Source organism: Asparagus officinalis, chromosome 4 (assembly GCF_001876935.1).
Source record: "Asparagus officinalis chromosome 4, Aspof.V1, whole genome shotgun sequence".
Classification (NCBI taxonomy): Eukaryota; Viridiplantae; Streptophyta; class Magnoliopsida; order Asparagales; family Asparagaceae; genus Asparagus; species Asparagus officinalis.
In genome coordinates this window covers 121,227,368-121,247,942 of record NC_033797.1, presented here as the reverse complement: position 1 = coordinate 121,247,942, position 20,575 = coordinate 121,227,368, and the positions used below count along the sequence as shown (strand labels likewise).

Genomic DNA, 20,575 nt, shown 5'->3' with positions numbered 1-20,575 from the left:
TCAACAAAAAAAAGGAAAAAAATAGGGGCGGGGATGGGAGGGGGAATGGTCAAGACTTCTTCTTACATTTGAATTTTGAATAGCAGTAGAAATTTTATTATAATTCTATCTATAAAAGAAATGCTAATAATTAGGATTTTAGTTGATTTTGAGATGATTATCAAAACTATGGCTTCAATTCGGTTGTGAAATCTGAGATCTACGAGGTGTCAAACCTAAAAGAAATGTGAAGCTTCTCCCTTCTATTTTTCTTTCTTTTTCTCTTTAATTGCTCATCTCAAATCCCACTCTAAATAGCTTAAATGCATCTTTAGATCTGTCCCTCATCAAAGAAGCTTAAGGGATACTGAAAAATTTAGAGATCCTGGTGATCTACGAACAAATTTCAGCCTGCAGATTGGGAATAATAAGTTTCGATCACGTGTGGACAACACGGTGAAGAACAATTGAAAGAAGCAAGTCAAGAAATAGCAATGCAGGAAAAGGATATTCATCGTCCAGAAGTAGGGTAAGATAGAAAATGACATTTATAGTCAACTATGTATAACAAATTGCATTTTCAAGTCATTTACAGATTTACTTGCAGAGAAAAAACATACCTGAAAATGCTTGTTACAAGCATTCCAACGAATATAACATTTACAGGCAACCAGACTCGAATTAATCTCCATGTAAGTGGTTCTGTAGAGATTACGCCCAACATACTTAATGTGGAAACAATGACCACTGACACAAGATTCTGCAACCACAAAGACATTTATATCTTTGTCATTTAACATTTTTTTCAGATATACATGCGGTTTACTAAATTACACAAAAAGACAACACCGTGTGCTTTAATCCACCAAAAAATATCAGTTTTTATGTGACTATGAGATGAGAAACTTCACCTGGTAAAGCATCAAAGAAATCCCAGCATTAAAGTCATAGCCAGAGAGCACAAATTTATTAACCAAGATCATGCTACATGATGATATGCAATATGCAAAGCCAGATAAGAGAGCCTGATTTTGGATCTTCACAGGCTTGCGTAAAATTTTGTCTCTGCCCTTTTCCAAGTCGCCATCTTCCAAGTCAATGTCATCATGCACAGGATATTTTGATCCAGAAAATGATCTGTAAAGTGAAAGTACCACGTTGAAATCCACAATGTCTACTGAGAAGTATTTAGAGTTACATCGTGCTTATAATATGAAGTGAGAAAATCAGCAAATCACCAAGACGGCAGCTAGAACGATGAACAAAAACAAAATCCAGACTATAAAAAAACAAGTAGGGTAAGGAATCATGCAGTCAGAATCAATATTCAATCCTTAACATAAAGAAAGTAGAATATATCATGAATTAAAAGATAAAAATCAATATGAAATTAGTCCTTCTGTTGCAGAATACTAAAAGATAAATAGGGAATTGTCTATGTTGAGGATTCGAAACAATCAAATCGAACCCTTGCCCTTCCGGACCTTGTGTTGAAAGTAAAAAAGTAGGAAAATTCACCCCAAATAAAGATCAAAAACTTGCAGAAATAATAAAGGAGACGCACACACAGATTTAACAAGATTCGGCAACGTGTCTGCATCCTCGGGAACCACACCACACAATTCTTTTGATTAATTGAAGAAGAAATACAAGCTCTCAATCTAGGGTTTTATCTCTCTGAGATTCTTTCTTTTTCTGTTGTCAAAAACTCTCTTTTTTCGTGTGTATACAAGCCCTAAAAACGTTTAGGTATATATAGAGTCCTGAAAGAAACAGAATCCAAAACAGTTTAGGAAACTGTTTGACAGCGTCGTGGTCGACCACGCAGGTATCGCGGTCGACCGCGGCGGTCGATCGAACCACTTTCGCGAGAGCAGAAAACATTAGTGTTGTGCGGGTCTTTGAGTGACGCGCCACCGGTCCGATCCCGAGACTGATTTCCCGAGACCCGAAAAATTCCCTAAAATATATCTGCGTTGTGCGGCGGTTCGATTGACCGCGTTCTTCAGCTCCAGACCATAGCTCCCAGCCTCTTGTTCCTCCTGTTTTTCTCGATTTTTTCTCCCTCGTTCTGATTCCAGCTTCGGTTTTAACTTTGGGTCTACACTTTAGACTAACAATCTCCCACTTGGAGACCAAAGTACCATCAGCAAGTTCACCCAAACTCTCCCCTTCTTCGCATGTATCTTCTCCTCCCTAGAAAAAATCCTTTATTCAATCAATAATATCCCGGCGATCTCGTCGATCCTCATAGTGCGGCTCCGTCTTCGTCTTCTACTCGTGAAGGTCAACTGAAGTTGCGCACAACTCCAGTTTCTCAATGGTGACTGCCTTCGCCAACATGTTCGTCGGATTTTGACTCCCTAAAATCTTTATTAAGTGTAATTTTCCGTCTTCAACTAACGAGCGTATAAAATGGTATTTGACGTCGATGTGTTTCGTTCTGACATGATATACTAGATTTTTGGCAAGATGTATAACGCTTTGACTATCACAATAAAGAACCCCTCTCCCTTACTTCAGATCCAACTCTTCCAAGCGCACGTTCAACCAGATCATTTCCTTACTTGCTTCGATCACCACGACATACTCAGCCTCAGTTGTAGATAAAGTCATAATCTTCTGCAGACATAAGACCCAGCTCACTGCTGTCGACGCTAAGGTATAAACATACCCCGTGGTGCTTCGTCTCGTATCATGATCACCGACGAAGTCCGCATCCACTTATCCCTGCAGCAATAACTCCTTTCTCCTGAAACATAATGGTTTGTTCGTTGTTCCCCTCAAGTACCGCAATATCCACTTCACGGCCTCACAATGTTGTTTTCCTGGATTGCTAGCAAACCTGCTCACAACTCTCACTACATGGGCGACGTTCGGCCTCGTGCAAACCATCGCGTACATGAGACTCCCAATGGTCGAAGAATATGACACTCTGCTCATATGTTCTCTATCTGCATCTGTTTTAGGTGATTGATCCCCAGATAGTTTGAACTGACTTTCAAGGGGCGTGCTAACAACTTTAGCATTCTGCATGTTGAACCTCTGAAGTACCTTCTCAATGTATTCAGCTTGGCTCAATCTCAACGTCCCTTCAGCTTCATCCTTACTGATTCGCATCCCTAGAATCTGTTTTGCTGCACCCAGATCCTTCATTGCAAACTCCTTTACTAGCTGCTTCTTCAAACTGTTTATATCTTCTAAACACGGTCTTGCTACCAACATATCATCAACATATAATAACAAGATAATGAAGCTGGACTCGAACCTTTTGAAATAGCAGCAATGATACGAATTGGATCTTCTGTAGTCATTGTTTTGCATGAAGTTATCAAACTTCTTGTACCACTATCTCGGAGTCTGTTTCAAACCATATAAGCTCTTCTTGAGCTTGCACACCATCTTTTATTTTCCTTCTTCAATAAATCCAACAAGCTGCTTCATATAGATTTTTTCATCTAGGTCACCATGAAGAAAGACAGTCTTCATATCTAACTGCTCAAGAAAGAGGTTTTCTGCAGCTATCAAACTCAACACCACTCTAATGGTTGTGAGCTTCTCAACAGGAAAAAATATCTCCATGTAGTCCACTCTTTCCCGCTGTTGAAACCCCTTCACTACCAATCTGACCTTGAATCTCTTGCTTCCATCACTCTCCTGTTTGACCCGATAGACCCATTTGTTATGTAAGGCCTTCTTCTGTGCAGGTAGCTGGGCTAACTCCCATGTCTCATTAGTGAGAAGAGAATCCATCTCCTCCTGCATCGCATGCTCCCACTGCTGAGATTCACTCACTTGCATTGCCTCCTCATAGCATTCCGGTTCACCGCTATCTGTCAATAATAACTAATAAGTAATCAAAAGATGAAACATATCTGAGATTTGGTTTGGGTGTCCTGGATGACCTCCTAAGCTTCACGCCTTGGATAGTTGCTTCTGCACCTGGAGCCTCCTCCATTTTATGCTCAGAACAAACATCATCATCCCTATCTGAAAGTTCCTCTAAATCCATATACTCGGATCCACCTGCATCCGTAGTGCTGCTCCCACTGATTTGGCTATCCTTGGTATTTTTCTTGTTCTTGTACATCACCTCCTCATTGAATATCACGTCCCTGCTTCTGATGATCTTCCTATTCTTCTCATCCCAAAGACGATACTCGAACTCATCAATATCGTATCCAATGAATGTGTATTTCTGTGACTTAGCCTCTAACTTGTCTCTGATATGGTCACTGATATGAACATAAGTCACGCAACCAAATACCCGTAAGTGTGAGATTTATTTTTTTTCCAATCCAAATCTCCTCTGGAATCCCAAAATCCAATGGAACTGATGGTCCGTGATTAATAAGGTAAGTTGTTGTATGTACCGCATCCGTCCAAAATGTCTTAGACAGACCTGCATGTAATCGTATGCTCCTGACACGCTCCGTCAAGGTTCTGTTCATCCTCTCTGTAATGTCGTTCTGCTACGGCATCCCTAGAGTAGTCCTCTCTAAACGAATATCATTCGTAGCACAGAACCTCTTGAACTCCTCCAGTTTGTATTCTCCACCATTATCCGATCTCAGACACTTTACTTTCAGATCTGTCTCGTTCTCCACCATGGCTTTCCACTTCTTAAAGACTCCGAACACCTCTAACTTGTGCTTCATGAAATAAACACACACCTTCCTCGATTGATCGTCGATAAAGGTGACATAGTATCTCGAACCGTAAAAAAAAGACACACTGACTGGACCCCATACATCTCTATGAATCAACTCTAGCTTCTGAGCCTTAGGTGACCTTTCATCCTTCTGGAAACTAACCCTCTTTTGCTTCCCAAAGATGCAATCTTCATAAACCCCGACTTCCACGGAGTCGCTCCCGGTTAGCTTTTCCTGTGAATGTAAGATCTTCATCCCTTCTCGCTAATGTGCCTTAGCCTGTTGTGCCACAGATCTGTACTCTCTTTGCCAGCTGTAATTGCGAGGGTATCACTCGCATATAAGGTGAGATAGAGAGTTTCTAGTTTGTTACCTCGAGTAACTATCATCGTACCGTTAGAGATTCTCCACGAATCCCCTGTGAATGTCGAAACATAGCCTTCTGCTCCAAGTTGTCCCACTGAAACAAGATTCCTCTTCAGCTTTGGCACGTGTCTCACGTTCTTCAAGATCCACTTAGATCTCTTCATCTGAATCTACACTTCACCCTTACCAACAACATTACATGGCTCGTTATTCCCCAAATACACTTTTCCAAAGTCCCCTGCTACATAATTTTAAAAAAACTTCCTGTTAGCAATGACGTGAAAAGAGGTTCCTGAATCGATGACCCAAGAATCCGAGTCGTTATCCATAGCAAGGATCAAGGCATCCTGCACAATATGAGCCTCTTGCTCACCCACATCCTTCTTTGGACTCTTGCAGACTGAAGACATATGACCCTCCTGACCATAGTTCCAACACTTTCTTTTAATAGGTCTAACCTTCGAATTCGACCTCTTCTTCACTGATTTCGCTCGATTCCTGTTCTGGTTTCCTTTCTTCTGGCTTCTGCCTCTCTGCTCGAAACTTTGAGCTGAACCTGAACCTTCTGATTCGGACGATTTATTTCTAACCTCCTCGGATAGAATCATGCTAACAACCTCACTCAGCTTTAATTTCTCTTTTCCAGCCGAATTGCTGATTGTCGTCACATAACATGCCCAACTATCCGACAACTGCGATAGAATCAATAGGGCTTGCACTTCGTCATCGAACGTGATGTCTACGGAGATAAGCTGATCAATAATCGTGTTGAACTCGCTGAGGTGCATCGTGAAGGACCATCCTTCTGCTATCTTGAGGTTGAAAAGAGTCTTGACGAGACGCACCTTGTTTGCTGTCGACGGTTACTCGTACATCTTCACGAGCACTTCCATAAGCCCCCCATCGTCTTCTCATTCAAGATATTGTGGGCTACTGATTTGATGAGCGACAACCAGATTTGCCCAAAGCCTTCCTATCCAGTATCTCACAATCATCATCTGACTCGTCTTTCTTTTTTCCCTTATCTTTGCCCATCAACGGGCGATACAAGTCCTTCTGGTACAGATAATCCTCTATCTGCGACTTCCAGTAGGCGAAGTCTGAGCCGTCAAACTTCTCGATCTTAGATTTGATTTTCTCTGGCATGATTTTCACACAAATTGCTGAACGAAACTCTGATACCAGTTGTTAGGGATTCAAAACAATCAAATCGAACCCTTGCCCTTCCAATCCTTGTGTTGAAAGTAGAAAAGTAAGAAAATTCACCTCAAATAAAGATCAAAAACTTACAGAAATAATAAAGGAGACGAACACACAGATTTAACGAGGTTCGGCAATATGCCTACGTCCTTGGGAGCCACACCACACAATTCTTTTGATTAATTGAAGAAAAAATACAAGCTCTCAAACTAGGCTTTTATCTCTCTGAGATTCTCTCTTTTTCTGCTGTCAAAAACTCTCTTTTTTTCGTGTGTATACAAGCCCTAAAAACATTTAGGTATATATAGAGTCCTGCAAGAAACATAATCCAAAACAGTTTAGAAAACTGTTTGATAGCGTCGCAGTCGACAGTGGCGGTCGACCGCGCAGGTATCGCGGTCGATCGCGACGGTCGACCGAACCACTTTCCCAAGAACCGCGCAGGTATCGCGGTCGATCGCGACGGTCGACCGAACCACTTTCCCAAGAGCAGAAAACATTACAGTGTTGGCGCGATCGACCGTCACAGTCGACCAAACTGATTCCTGAGACCAAAAATCCGTACAGGGTTGGCGCGGTCGACCGTCACGGTCGACCGTCGTGGTCGACCGCCTTTAGCTCCAGCCTCTTGTCAGCTTCTGTGCACGTTTGCGATCGACCGTCACGGTCGACCGTGCAGGCCTCCTCATGTTTTTCTCGATTTTTTTCTCCCTCGTTTTGATTCCAGCTTTGGCTTCAACTTTGGGTCTACACTTTAGACTAACAGTCTATGCCTTCTATATAAACTTTCTTTTGTTCTACAATTAAACTGCTTGATGTTACCTCAGTTGATTAATATCAGCGCACATAATTGAATAGAATGGACTCTTTATGAATAATCAGTATATTCAAGAATCAAAAGATACAATAACTCACCAAATTGAGGAACAAGAAAGCAAGAGAAGAGATCAAAGAAAATAAGAAATAGCTAATTCCTCAACAAGAAGTTATGAAATAAGATTCACCATCAAATAAGTAATGAATCAAAAGGAATAGCATTATCCATACATCAAGCTTTTAAACCCTTAACCAATAAGACCAACATCAATTTTGGTATCTCAACTACTGCAGGTAAATTTCTTAATTTTTGTTGAGAATCAAGAATTGTGAAACAATTTATTCACTCTTGAAAATCACATTCGAGAACTTCCAGCACTCAAATAGCCAGATGAACCAGATGGAATATTCCAGTTAAAATTACCAGAAGGGATTTTAGGAAGAACAAGAAACTAGTTATCATAATATCGTATTTTCACTCCCGTATACAGAAGCAGAGTGTGTATCTCGAAGAAATGGAAGACAAGACTCTACCAAGATAGATATTGAGTTAACAACAGGCACAAAACAACCGCAAGGCTACAGCGAACAGACGAGAACAGAAAACAACAGATTCACAGTGTTCGTACTGGTCAGGAAACAGGAACAACTCCAAAAGTACTAATATAGAATCACAAAGGATCATTTATTGTTGGAGAGTCATTTAAAATCGATGAAAAAAATTACTGCAAAGGCAGTTCTATCAAAAAGGGTGCATAAGAATTAGAAGCTTCTAAACCGTGATCTTTCAAAGAGGAGAGAGTTTATTGCGTCGGTAATAGGCTTTGAAAGCCATTATCCCACAATGACCGAACCAGTTACATCAAGGAAAGTCCAATTCTGTGGATCAACTACAGCCCAAGTACGCTGCATTCATGTATTATATTACCTTTAGTCCATGAAGATAAATGATGATGAAACTACTAGTCAAAGACATGAAGTCAAGAAATTTGAGGCAAATTCATAAATAAAAGAGCTGATTATAACATATTTGCTTGAAAAACAATGCCTGCTGCTAATTTTAGCTATAGAATAGAAAAGCTGACAGTGGTAATCAATGAAGAAAACTAGGAAGATGAAAGAAGAAAGATAGGTTTACTAAAAAAGACAAGGTTATTTGCAATTAAATACCCCAAACTTTACATCATTTTAACTTTCACCACCAAAGATTTTTTGCCTAAAAAATACCCCAAAGTTCAAAAACACTTAAAACATTAGTAACCCAAAATGACTATCAGGGGGTACCAAAGTTAATTTTATTTTTGAACTTTAGAGTATTTTTTTGGGCAAATTTTTTTTGGGGTGTCATAGTTAAAAATGGTAGAAACACCCACGTAGATGCAGAGAACCCAAAAGAAAAGAAAAAAGTAAAACCATATGATATGTTGGATAAAATTGTTGTTCGGTCCAAGTGAAGTATGCATGCCTGATAAAAATTTCTCTTTTCCCACTTCCTACAGGGCTTGAGAGAGGGCCTACCCCTCCATTCTGCTCACGATTTAACAAAGGACCTCTTTCTCCATGAAAGACTGAATCACTTGCATCTTCTGCCACAAGCCTTTCAACCACTGTTTTTGGTGAGTCTGAAGGAATAGATAATGCGAGACCCCTTGAAGATAAAAGCAAAAAGCAATTCATTATATGATTTGAATACAAGAAACTGTATCCAAAAAGATGACAGCCAAATGGTAAAAGATAATTCAAAGGTACAAATGGAAATACACTGACTGGTAAGCTACTGCAGAAACTACATTATAATATTTATAGCAGGAATATATTAAATTAGCAAATTTCAACTACATACAAAAAATATTTACAAAAGGAGGCATACTCATGTAAATATCATCACCAAGTCATAGAAAAAAATAGAATTAAACTAACAAATTTCAACTACATATAAATATTTACAAACTGGATTATGATATTTATAGCATAGAAGGCGTTACTACTAAATAAAAAATTAAAAAAGGTACAGTTTACCATGCACTGAGCTTCCAGAAGGAAGGATCACCAGAAGGAGAGAAACCAGCAATTTAAACTACTTAAACCAATAACAAAATACTTGAACATCCCAAGAACGATAAACAAACAAAAACATTAAAACATTTAGGCACTTCATTCGCCATTACTCTTACATTCCATTACATTTAACTCCATCCATGTAGACTTATCATTGGCCCAAAAACAAATCAAGCATCACATGGAGAGTAATCAAGCAATAATTCCCACTTTCCATGCAGGTTCGACCTTTCTCCATTTCAATCAGCATATATAATGCATATTGAATGATATGTCTATTTACTGAATATATTTCTTTTGCTAACTTGCCTCAAATGAGAACGTAACAGGCAGACATGTGCAAACTTGCAATCATGTGAAATTTGGTCCATATCTAGTTATGTGTTTGAGGCTAGAATCGTTCATTTTCTGATTCTACTCAAGTTATGGGTCCTATGGGAAAAGGGCTTTTGCTATTTCATACATGACTCTTTTTTAGGTCTAGAAACCTATTATCTGGTAAATAAGCCTCAATATTTGTTGACACTTATCACATATGAAGATACATACTATATGTTATTGTGCTACAACAATGGAAACAATCAAACTTAAGTAGCGGTGAATCTTTCTCATGATGTATTTTTTCCATCAATAAATGATGTTCACATCTAGTAAGCAGCTTCAATTGGCAAAAATCTTCCAAAGGATAGTCTCCTTATGTTGAAAGACACGTCTTATATTACTCTTTCTGGTTCTTTCCAGTGTGAGACTATACTGACACATGAGATCCCAGCAATTCTACCCTTTAATAATAACCTCAATCATTCACGGAAAAACATGGGCTCTCATGTAGATAATCATAGCCACCATTCATCACTCATTAATAAACCTGAATTTTGATCTAAACCCTCACACAATGGACTGATACATGGCTACCAACATCCACAAAATATCCACTGTATGTAGGCTAACCACACTTTAGTCACACCCCCGATTTATTGGGCTTCAGGATTTTGCTCTCTCTTGAACCACAACCTAAGCTTTGATATCAATTGTTGGAGAGAACTCAGATCTCTCAAGGAGTTATATGGATCTTCAACAGAGATTGGAAACAAATTCTACACAAAAACAAGGTTATTAGATATTCTCCCCAACTTTCAATTAATATCCGAATATGGGACTACATACTTAACGAAGAAAATCCTATCAGAACCAATTCTCCTTACTCAGGTTCATGTTTTGTGTAATTATTTGGACAATCATAAGCATCTTACAGACAACAGAACCCAGAATTTGAACCACACTTGAAATCCTATTAGACACAAAACTACCAATTTTCAACATTCTAGGGCTTTATCCCATTCAGACTCAATGTGTACTGTCTCTCCCTACTCTGCTACTAAATTGCATTCCATTTCCCTAACTAATTAAGATCCTCCTCAGTAATTAATTCTGCGATCACATTCATCAAGAACTAGGTTAGAGACTCCATTAGAAGTTGGTACCATCTCCTCCTACGAGCGTTTGGAGAATTGTTGTTTCACTGGAAGATCAGAAACTACCTACAAAGAGTGAAATTCCACTATATCACCTAAACAAGTGATTCTTCATTCAACTTAACAAGCTATATCAGCTCTTAAAGATCAAAATCAATTATCAATGTTATTCAAAAGCAATACAAATTCTCCCTTTAAGGGCATTATGTTCCACAACTAATAATCCCTGTAGCTACTTGTGAATCTTTATAGAACATTTCACAGTTGCAAATTGACACATAAAGTGGGATTTTCCTGCAAATATGCAAGATTAACTAGAAAACCCAGATGAAACCTCGTCATAATCAAAGCTTCAACCATCAAAATAAAACCCTACAGCTAACCAAATCCAAAAATCTCACATACCCATCTCCCCTTTTTTCTCAAATATTCTCAAAATCAAAGCAACAGAATGACGAAAGAGCTCACCTCGAATTCATCAAAGCTTAAAGGAACTCAAAGAGACCAGCTTTTGAGATTGAATGTTCAAAAAAAAATTCCAATCTTTGTGTGAGGGACGGGATCGTCTCCACTCTGTAAGGATCAGAGGTGATGATGTGGGCTTTTAATTCTGTTCAAAAAAAAACGGGTATTCAAACGGTCTACGGTATATATAACTACAAAATAAGAGAAATTTCCAAAAAAAAAAAAAATCGATGTTTTTTTTTCTTTTTTCTTTTTATCGTTAGGAAAAAGTCTATTTTCTAAGTCCGAGTCGGCTGATTTTGGGCGTGACCAGCTGATGCTAACGTGCACCGTAGGCTCTAGAGATTTGGATGGTGAAGTTGGGCGTTACTTACGAGACCGGTTGCAGGAAATTGGGTGCAAGGCAGTTCATTACTTGCCACGTGTCCTCATCATGAATAAAAAATGCATCCTAGCAAAATCCTCTTTTTCGCCATCATCTCAACGGGACGCGTTTCTCCTCACAAACTCTAGCCTCGTTTCAACGTGACGGGGAACATAAAAAGCTTTTGATTTCGTGTGAACCGTAGTTGCGTAACTGATTGGCACTAATAGTTTTGGCTAATCATCACTAAAATACCTCAAAGTTTCACCTATTTCTTTATTTATACACCCTCAATTGTATTTTGCCACACTTTCAAAACGTAAGGATGTCTTCGGCCGCTCAATAAAATCAGGTCATACTTGTTCCTTAAACAGGTTTTGGAAAGAACTGGTTTAGTTGTGGACCAGGTTTAAATCTGGCACAGTTTTAGAGAAATGCCAAACATACCTTAAAGTTTCTAAAATAGCACGGTAGCATCTTTGTAAGATAACAATTAGAATATCCTATTGAAGATTTGTGATACCTGCTTTATTTGTCTCACATCAAGAATTTATGAAAAGTATTAATGTGTTTATAAGGTGGATCATGAAGATCAAGTGTAACAATAACTAGTCAGTTTTGACTGTGTTACAAGCCATAGTACAAGTTGCATTTAATGGGTGCTAGGAGTCGCATCACTCTAACAACCTTCATAGCTCGAGGAGTAACAAAATTCTGATGTAATTGTTATGTAACAAATTCAAGGCTTTTGTACCCTTGAATATATTTTTTATTTTTTTTTTATTATTTTTTTTTTTTTTTGCTTTTCTTGCCCTCTAAAAAAGACAAGGTGGAGATGTTTATTTATCTAGGAGTCATCATCTTTTTACTGAGAACAGTGTCTATTAAATTGGAGGACACTTTGGGGTTTAAAAATGTGGCATAATACAAATGAGGATATGTAGGTAAATAGTGGGCAGAACTTTGAGGTACTTAAGAGTCAATTAGCCAATAATTTTTGTTAAGAACAGACAAAGCACTTTTATGGCTGCATACGTTTTCCCCCCTTTATTTGTTGAATCTTACTTGCGCATGAATCTCGCATTTGTATTGTCATTTACTCTTGATTAAAAGCTTGGGCATATCAATGACTAGCACCTTTACGTCAATTATAAATAAATTGGCTTTGACCCACCTTTATTTGTTGAATCTTACTTGCGCATGAATCTCGCATTTGTATTGTCATTTACTCTTGATTAAAAGCTTGGGCATATCAATGACTAGCACCTTTACTTAGTACAAAGGGGTTTTTCAATATTAGTCCCCCGTATCTTTCATATTTTGATATTAGTCCCCCCAAGTCCTAAGTATTTTGAAATTAGTCCCCCCAAATCGTGTATGTTAGAAATTTATCAAATAAATAAAGATTATAGCATGAATTTAAACCCGGAAATTAAATAAATAATACATCAAAGATAGATAATATAAATTAGAGAAACAGGCCTGACGGGAGCAGTCGTGTAAACACTGCCCTAGAAGATTGAGGACCCGCCTATCGCCCTGGCGCAGATGATCCCTTCTCCCCTAGCGGTAAAAACCCCCGGAAACGGCCCGGCCTCTGCACTCGGGCGAGAGTGCAGAGCTTCAGCTCAGATGAAGAAGTTGCCCATAAAGTAAAACTAAAGTATAGATGAAAATGATATGTAGAGGAGAAAAGAAAACAAGATAAGTTTTTCCATATTTTTCTTCATATTTCTTGAGCTCAACATATGTTGTTTATATAGGGGTTGAAAAGAGCCGTTACAAAATCCCTCAATAAATTTCGTAACGTTCGTCATAATGTATAGTCATTATGCCCATTTTAATTACAAATTAAAACACATTAAAACATATTTTAATTGCATATTTTAATTACAAAAATTTATTAGAATTCATTAAGGCAAAATTGCCTTTTCTTTAAAAATATCCAACAACAACTTAATTCTAGACCCAATTTCCTTCTCCATTCTCGCAATTGTTTTTCCACGTGAGCCTACTATCATACTTGTGAAATCGTAACCAGGATATTCTTTCCCAGGTATATAAATCTTTGTTTTGATCTTAGTGGCCTTTTTCCTCATCCATTTTTTTAATGCTTTTTGGCAGCTAGAATTATTTTGGGTCAACTTTTCGATGAATTTTTCCCTCTATTCCTTGAGTTTGCTGCGAAGCCTGACCTCCCTTGTATTTACTCTAATCGCAAAGTCGTCGTAAAGAGGTGGTGGAGACCTTTCACTCTCTGGTCGATAATCGACTAGTCTAGACTGCAGCTTTTTTGATATTTCAAAAAGTTGAGCAATCAATTTTGAAGTTTCTATATCATTAAGAGGAGGATTATTTGCGGTGGATGCCATGCTATATTGAGAATCATCATCGGATCATCTCGATTGCCGAGTTTTCCTCTTTTCTGATGATGAGACTATACTACCAACATTCTCTGCTAGTTCTTTAACTTTATTTTCAGTAACATTCCCTCTGTCACACCTCTTTTTGCCAGCAATCTCTTTAGCAGGCAGTTTTTCAGGAACAGTTACATTACCAGCTGAATTCATAACACAAGATAGCTCAGAAAATCTTGGCGCAGAAGCTATATCAGATGTCATATTCATCTTGCCTGAGTTAAACTGGGCAGAAATTTTATTTTTCCTGTTGTAAAATTGGTTAACTGGAGATCCACCACAAGGTTTCTCATCAGGAGGTTCCTCAGGATCCTCATCAAGTTCTTCATCTGACTCTTTTACGTCTGATTCTCCTTCATTTGGTTCTTCTTCAACCTGTTCTTCTTCATCTGGTTCTTCTTCACTAGCTTCTTCCAGTTCTTCACAAGCTTCCTCCACATTTGGTACTTCTTCACAAGTTCCTTCTTCTATCATCTCTTCTTCATATGGCTCCTCTTCATAGGTTTCTTCATTTCGTTTCTCAGTGCATGATTTTATACTCAGGCCTCCACACGAATCCGCTTGATTGGGTTCTCCCTGTGCTGAAATGTCTTCACTAAACTATCAAATGAATCTGGATCTACCTCACATGAAGGAACTTCATCTATTTCCTGCTCACATAATTTTTCTTCATCTGCTCTACAAGAATCTTCATATGGCTCTTCACATGAATCTACTTCCTGTGCTTCATCCTCGTCTAAATCTTCCTCAACCTCTTCACCTTCACTTGTCTCTTCCTCAACTTCTTCTTCTTCACTTATGATGTGACTCATTTCTTGTGTTTGGTTTATTTTTAGGAGATGATATGAGATGAGTTATTGGATGAAAATAATATTTTATTGGATAAAGTGAATGAGTTGTTAGATAAAAATAATATTTTATTGGATGTTGTGATGAGTTTTAGGGTGGCACTACAGGCACACCACCAACCACACCTTGGGACACACTCCTCTCTCAGCTACAGTACACGGGACCCATATGAAATTTTTAAAAAATTTCATGTGGGCCCCGTGTACTGTAGCTGAATGAGGAGAGTGTGTCCAAAGGTGTGGTTGGTGGTGTGCCTGTACCATTTTCCTTTTGAATTTTGGTGCTCATATAATGGAAGGGGACCCACAAGAGCTTAACTATTGTAGAAATCGTGGGGGTTTTTTACTGCTGAATGAAAGCAAATTAACTTTTTTACATCATAACCATTTATTATTCGGTGGGTCGTCAATGCAGATATATTAAATATTAAATTTAAAATGAGTCATAATTGTCTAATAATCCACATGATGGTGACTGAACAATTGGAATCTCCATTCCAATTAGGAACGAACTAAAGTAAAGATGATCCTAATCAATTTGTAGGTCTGTGCATAATTTAACTCTTCATTATGGAGAGAGTGTACTTTGATGGTGAGTTCATTCATAATAATGCCTTTAGAAGAGAAAGAGAGGGGACCTCACTCCCACCTTTTTTTTTTTTTTCGAGGAACCTCACTTCATCAGCTCCCTCCTCTTCCTCTCACTCCGGCTAACACATATAATGGAAGGGGGCCCACAAGAGCGTGGACACGTGTAAGGAGATGATTGGGAACGCCACGTCAGCTTGAGGGAGACTGAGGAGCTGCTGTGTTCTCATTCTCTCATTCTCTCACGGGGGACTCACCTCTCCCTTGCGTCGGAGGTACCCTGAGCCAGACAGCATTTGGCACGCGGTATTTGGTGTGTACGTGTTAACAGTGTTCGCTGTGTGTCAGAATTAGCGCAGACGATGCAAAAGAGGGCAAAAGAGAGAGAGAGAGAGAGAGAGAGAGAGAGAGAAGGAAGACTGTGTAAACTGTGAATAATTTTAATTATTAGATCTTTTTATTTTAGCGGCTCAACTTTTGCTGTGTGTTTTTGCTATTGGTAGTTGTTGTTCCTGTAGTTTTTGCAATTATTGCTTCCCCGTCGTCTTTCATCGTCCGTAAAGTTGAGTACCTGATCTTTGTGTGAGTATATAATCTATTAAATGATTAATTTATTAAATGTTTGTAATCGACTAGCTACCATATACTCATATTGTTGGGAATTTATAAAATAATTAAGATTATAGCATGAATTTAAACCCGGAAATTAAATAAATAATACATCAAAGATAGATAATATAAATTAGAGAAACAGGCCTGACGGGAGCAGTCGTGTAAACACTGCCCTAGAAGATTGAGGACCCGCCTATCGCCCTGGCGCAGATGATCCCTTCTCCCCTAGCGGTAAAAACCCCCAGAAACGGCCCGGCCTCTGCACTCGGGCGAGAGTGCAGAGCTTCAGCTCAGATGAAAAAGTTGCCCATAAAGTAAAACTAAAGTATAGATGAAAATGATATGTAGAGGAGAAAAGAAAACAAGATAAGTTTTTCCATATTTTTCTTCATATTTCTTGAGCTCAACATATGTTGTTTATATAGGGGTTGAAAAGAGCCGTTACAAAATCCCTCAATAAATTTCGTAACGTTCGTCATAATGTATAGTCATTATGCCCATTTTAATTACAAATTAAAACACATTAAAACATATTTTAATTGCATATTTTAATTACAAAAATTTATTAGAATTTATTAAGGCAAAATTGCCTTTTCTTTAAAAATATCCAACAGTGTAAGCGTTTTGAAATTAGCCCCTCGAGTTGGCACCATGTTTTAAAGATTTGGTGGAACCATGTTGAAAGATTTTGGGGACTAATTTTCAAAACACTTCGAAGATTTGGGGGACTTATCAAAACATGAAGATTTGGGACTAATTCAAAACACATAAAGATTTCAGGGGCTAATTTCTAATTATGAAGAATTTGGGGGACCAATACAAAATATTAAAAATTTTGGGATTCGACTAATATGATAAAAAATTACAAATACATTGCAACTGTAACCAACCTTGAGCTCACAGTCACTATCGACCGTTGACTCCATCAACCAATTTAATTTAGAATAAGTTTAGGTGCTATAATTCCATATCTTTTGCTTCTTTGTTAAAGATTTTTGTGGAAAGATGCCTTACATTTTTTTTTTCTTAATGGATCATCACCAACCTGCAAAGCCTAAAAAAACAAAGCTCAGGAATTGCTCTTTCTTCTTTGAGTTGAGTTATGAAAGTTGGCAAGTTGTCTTTTGGCATTGAGTAGACAGTGGAGCATGAACTAATTAGAGATTAACTTCAAATAGAGTGGCTACAAAATATTATCCACTTTGAGTAGAACTTGGGAATTAAATTTGTACCTTTCAGTTTGCTGTGCATCTCCATGTGTTCAAGTATTGTATTCTGCTCCATAATTGATATAATTCAATAAACTAGAACAGGTTCAAGGGCATGAAAACTAGCATTTGCAAGAATCTATTATTAATATAAGGGTTATTTACAAATAAACCCGTTATAGTATTACCCAATTGCAAAAAGACCTATGTAGCTCTATTTGTTGCAAATAGACTCCCTATAGCATTGCCCAAATGCGAATACACGCCTTAGTGAATTTTTTTTTTGACTCTTTTAGAAGTCAAAAAATTTATCCATTGGGTGTCTACCTTCACCAGTAGGGCTATAGGGGTCTGTACGCCACACCATGTTGTACGTGGAAGCCAATTGTTGTACTTCGAGGAACCAAACTAAATGTCGAGAGAGAAGACCAAACAAACCAAAATAACGGCACAAACATATATTTTACATGGTTCGGCAAGTTGCGAACGTCCACGGGGCAAGAAGGGGATGTGATTTTCACTAATAGAGAAGAAGAGTACAAATGAGATTATAAATCACTCAAACTCATCAATTAATCTCACCAACAAAGCTCTTAATCTCTCAAACAAAACCCTAACCAATAGCTCCAGAAAATACTTCTTTTCTGTGCTCCAAATATCCCCACAACAGCTCACCAGAAAACCTAAAACGTGTTGGTATTTATACCAAACACCAAACCAATTCAGAACAGGAAACTGCAAATTTGGGTCTGACCCTATACGCGGTCGACCACGACAAATGACAAAGCTCAAAAAACAACTGCAGGCTTCCGGTCGACCGCGGCAGTCGACCGCACCCAACTCCAGACTCTCGGGTTTGGATTACAAGGTCTCGTAGTCTACTGCGACGGTTGACCGCACCAAGACCTGAATCAAGCCTAGGGTCCGTGCATGAATACGGTCGACCGGCCTTGCACCGCGGTCAACCGTTCATCGCTAAAAAAACCAATTCCTGCTTCCAAAACCTGTTCTAAACCAATTCCTTCGCAAAATCTACAATTCTCCACCTCGGCAAAGTTTTTCCAAAACTGAGCTGACACCAATACCAACCAAACATCTCACTTGTTGCGTCCAGTACGAAGTAGAACAAATCCACGATAACAGACTTAAACCACAACAAGTCGAGACCCAAATGAGAATGTGAGCACTCTCCAAATGTTAATATCAACTCATCAAACCGGCTGCATCATAAATGACTGCCTACATATCCTCTTGCCTAAGGAATCAAGCATTCACGTAGTTCCCCCAATGGCCTCCAAAGGCCCTCAATCCAATAGAAGAGTTCTCAACCCTTCTCCAACATTACCAACGAATCTGCGGCTGATAGCACTCCTAATGGCCCCAAAGTGAGACGAACCAAACACCTCCACCGGGTGAACCAACGGCCATATCCAAATCCAAACTATGCCCACCAGCTACACTTGAATCAACCAACTAATCATCTGCATCCACATCAATATGATCCCCAAACTGTGTCGCCTCAGCTGGAATCCCAAATGATGCAGTATGATCTGGAGAATATGGAGTAAACTCCAACTAACGTGGAGTAGCATCACTCTCCACTCGTTGCGATATCCCAATGATTTGATCAACACTCTCCACCTGCCGAGAGTCAAATGTGATATACCTGCTCAGAACAAAATCAGAAGCTAATACCTGATAATCAAACACACCTCTAAATCCCAAATGTGCACTCGGATCAAATCTCACATCCTCGATGTGACCATATGTTGGGCGACCAAACATCCAAAGCAACCTAATATCTGAAGCAGCTCCACCAGATCCAAAATCTCTAAACGTAGCAGTCGGCAACATATGACTAAGATGACCCATATATGTCGAAGCCCGAACACCAAAACCAATGCTCGACATCAAACGTCGATCCTCCTCAAGTAAGAAACGACCCATCAAAACTGTCATCTCATCTCGTCGCCCTAATGTTTCCTCTCCAATAAAGTATCTCAACCTACCATGAGCTCGGCTCAAATGCAGAAAAGAACCCTTACCAAAATCAGAACAACGTGTTACCTTTCCACCAATACACTTCCTCCACCTGTTGTTGACTACTAGGACTTCATACCAACAGGACTTGGTTGCAATCCACAAATACCTAGAACAGTCCCCAACATAGGAAATTAAATGCCGATTACCTCCCAATTATGCCTCCTTGGAAGGCCCCCAAATGCTTAATGAACACTACCTAGAAGACCTCTCGATCGATGGATAGAAGTGCCAAACTCCACCTCGGTCTCCTTGCTCATACCAATGTGCTCACAGAACTTCAATCTGTAGGTCAAAGCACTCCTCAACAATCCATGCACGATACTAATAATCGAATAATCCAGCCTCAACAAACGCCACAGTCTAGCCAAATCTAAAGAGGTCGTCAGCTCTCTACCAATTATCGTGCTCCCAATCAAATAGTACAAATTCTTCCTCCTGACGCCCTTCATCACAATCATGGACCCAAATATAACCTTCAGAGATGCATCCTCTAAGGTCACCCTATTGCCTGCTACCTCCAAAACTCTAAGTGAAATGATGTTCTTCTTCAACTGAGGAACGAACCTCACTTCATCCAACTCCCGAATCACTCCGTCACACATCCTAATATGAACGGTACCGATACTACCAATAAGGCATTCATGATCATTACCCATGAGCACGATATTCCCTCTTTCCAACTCCTGAAAGCTGGAGAACCAATCCCTCCTAGAACAAATATGGTAAGAAGCACATGAATCCAACATCCACTCTGTAGAGTCGGCAACACAAACTAATGGTAGTACAGGGTACGAATAGCCTGAAGAATCCGAATCTGAATTTTCACCACTAGCCTTGGCAACATTCACCTCTACAGCTTGAATAGCTTTCTCCTTATTCTTCCCGACTCGATCAACCAACTTTGGGCATTTGGCTTTTCAATGTCCATCCTCTTTACAAAAGGCACACTGATTCTAATGGACTCTAGGATGTGTTCCTCTAGACTGTGACCTCCTGTTTCGGTTTGGACTCTTTGCTCTTACGACCAATGCCCTCGCTACTGGCTCAATTAAAGTCTCATTATCCTTCTTCCAAAGCTGATAATTCACAAGTGTAGCGGTGACCTCACTATACAAAAGAAATACTTTCCTATTAATCAGAGTAAGGACAAAGGCCTCATATTCCTCGCCAGGCAAGGAACTCAACAACAGCAACGCCTTGTCTTCATCTTTAACCATAACATCTACATTCGCCAAATCCGTAAGAAGCTTCGTGTAGTGGTTCATGTGATCACCAATGGAGATTCCTTTCTTTAATTGGAAGCGGTAAAGCCTCCTCTCCAAATACAAGCGATTTTACACACTCTTGATCAAATACTTGCTTTCAAGGATCTCCCAAATCTTTTTTGTTGAAGTCTCATTGATCACATCATATTTCAAATCTTGTGTTAAACAAGACCTAATCACACCACACGCCGTTCAATTCATCTTCTTCCAAACCTTCTC

The 20,575-nt window shown here is 39.0% G+C and overlaps 1 protein-coding gene across 2 annotated transcripts in view; it reads right to left on the bottom strand.

The window, feature by feature from the left end:
- Nucleotides 1-11,277, bottom strand: part of LOC109838054 (GDP-mannose transporter GONST1) — a 21,360-nt gene extending 10,083 nt beyond the window's left edge. The window contains exons 1-4 of one of the 2 annotated variants that reach the window (XM_020406501.1): nt 11,015-11,277; nt 8,479-8,661; nt 891-1,116; nt 600-739 (exon numbers count right to left, since the gene is read on the bottom strand). In XM_020406501.1, the coding sequence (XP_020262090.1) occupies nt 600-739; nt 891-1,116; nt 8,479-8,661; nt 11,015-11,025 (560 nt within the window). In that variant the 5' untranslated portion in view covers nt 11,026-11,277. Of the gene's footprint in view, nt 1-599; nt 740-890; nt 1,117-8,478; nt 8,662-11,014 lie in introns of those variants that run through there. The other variant, XM_020406502.1, reaches the window with a different exon arrangement.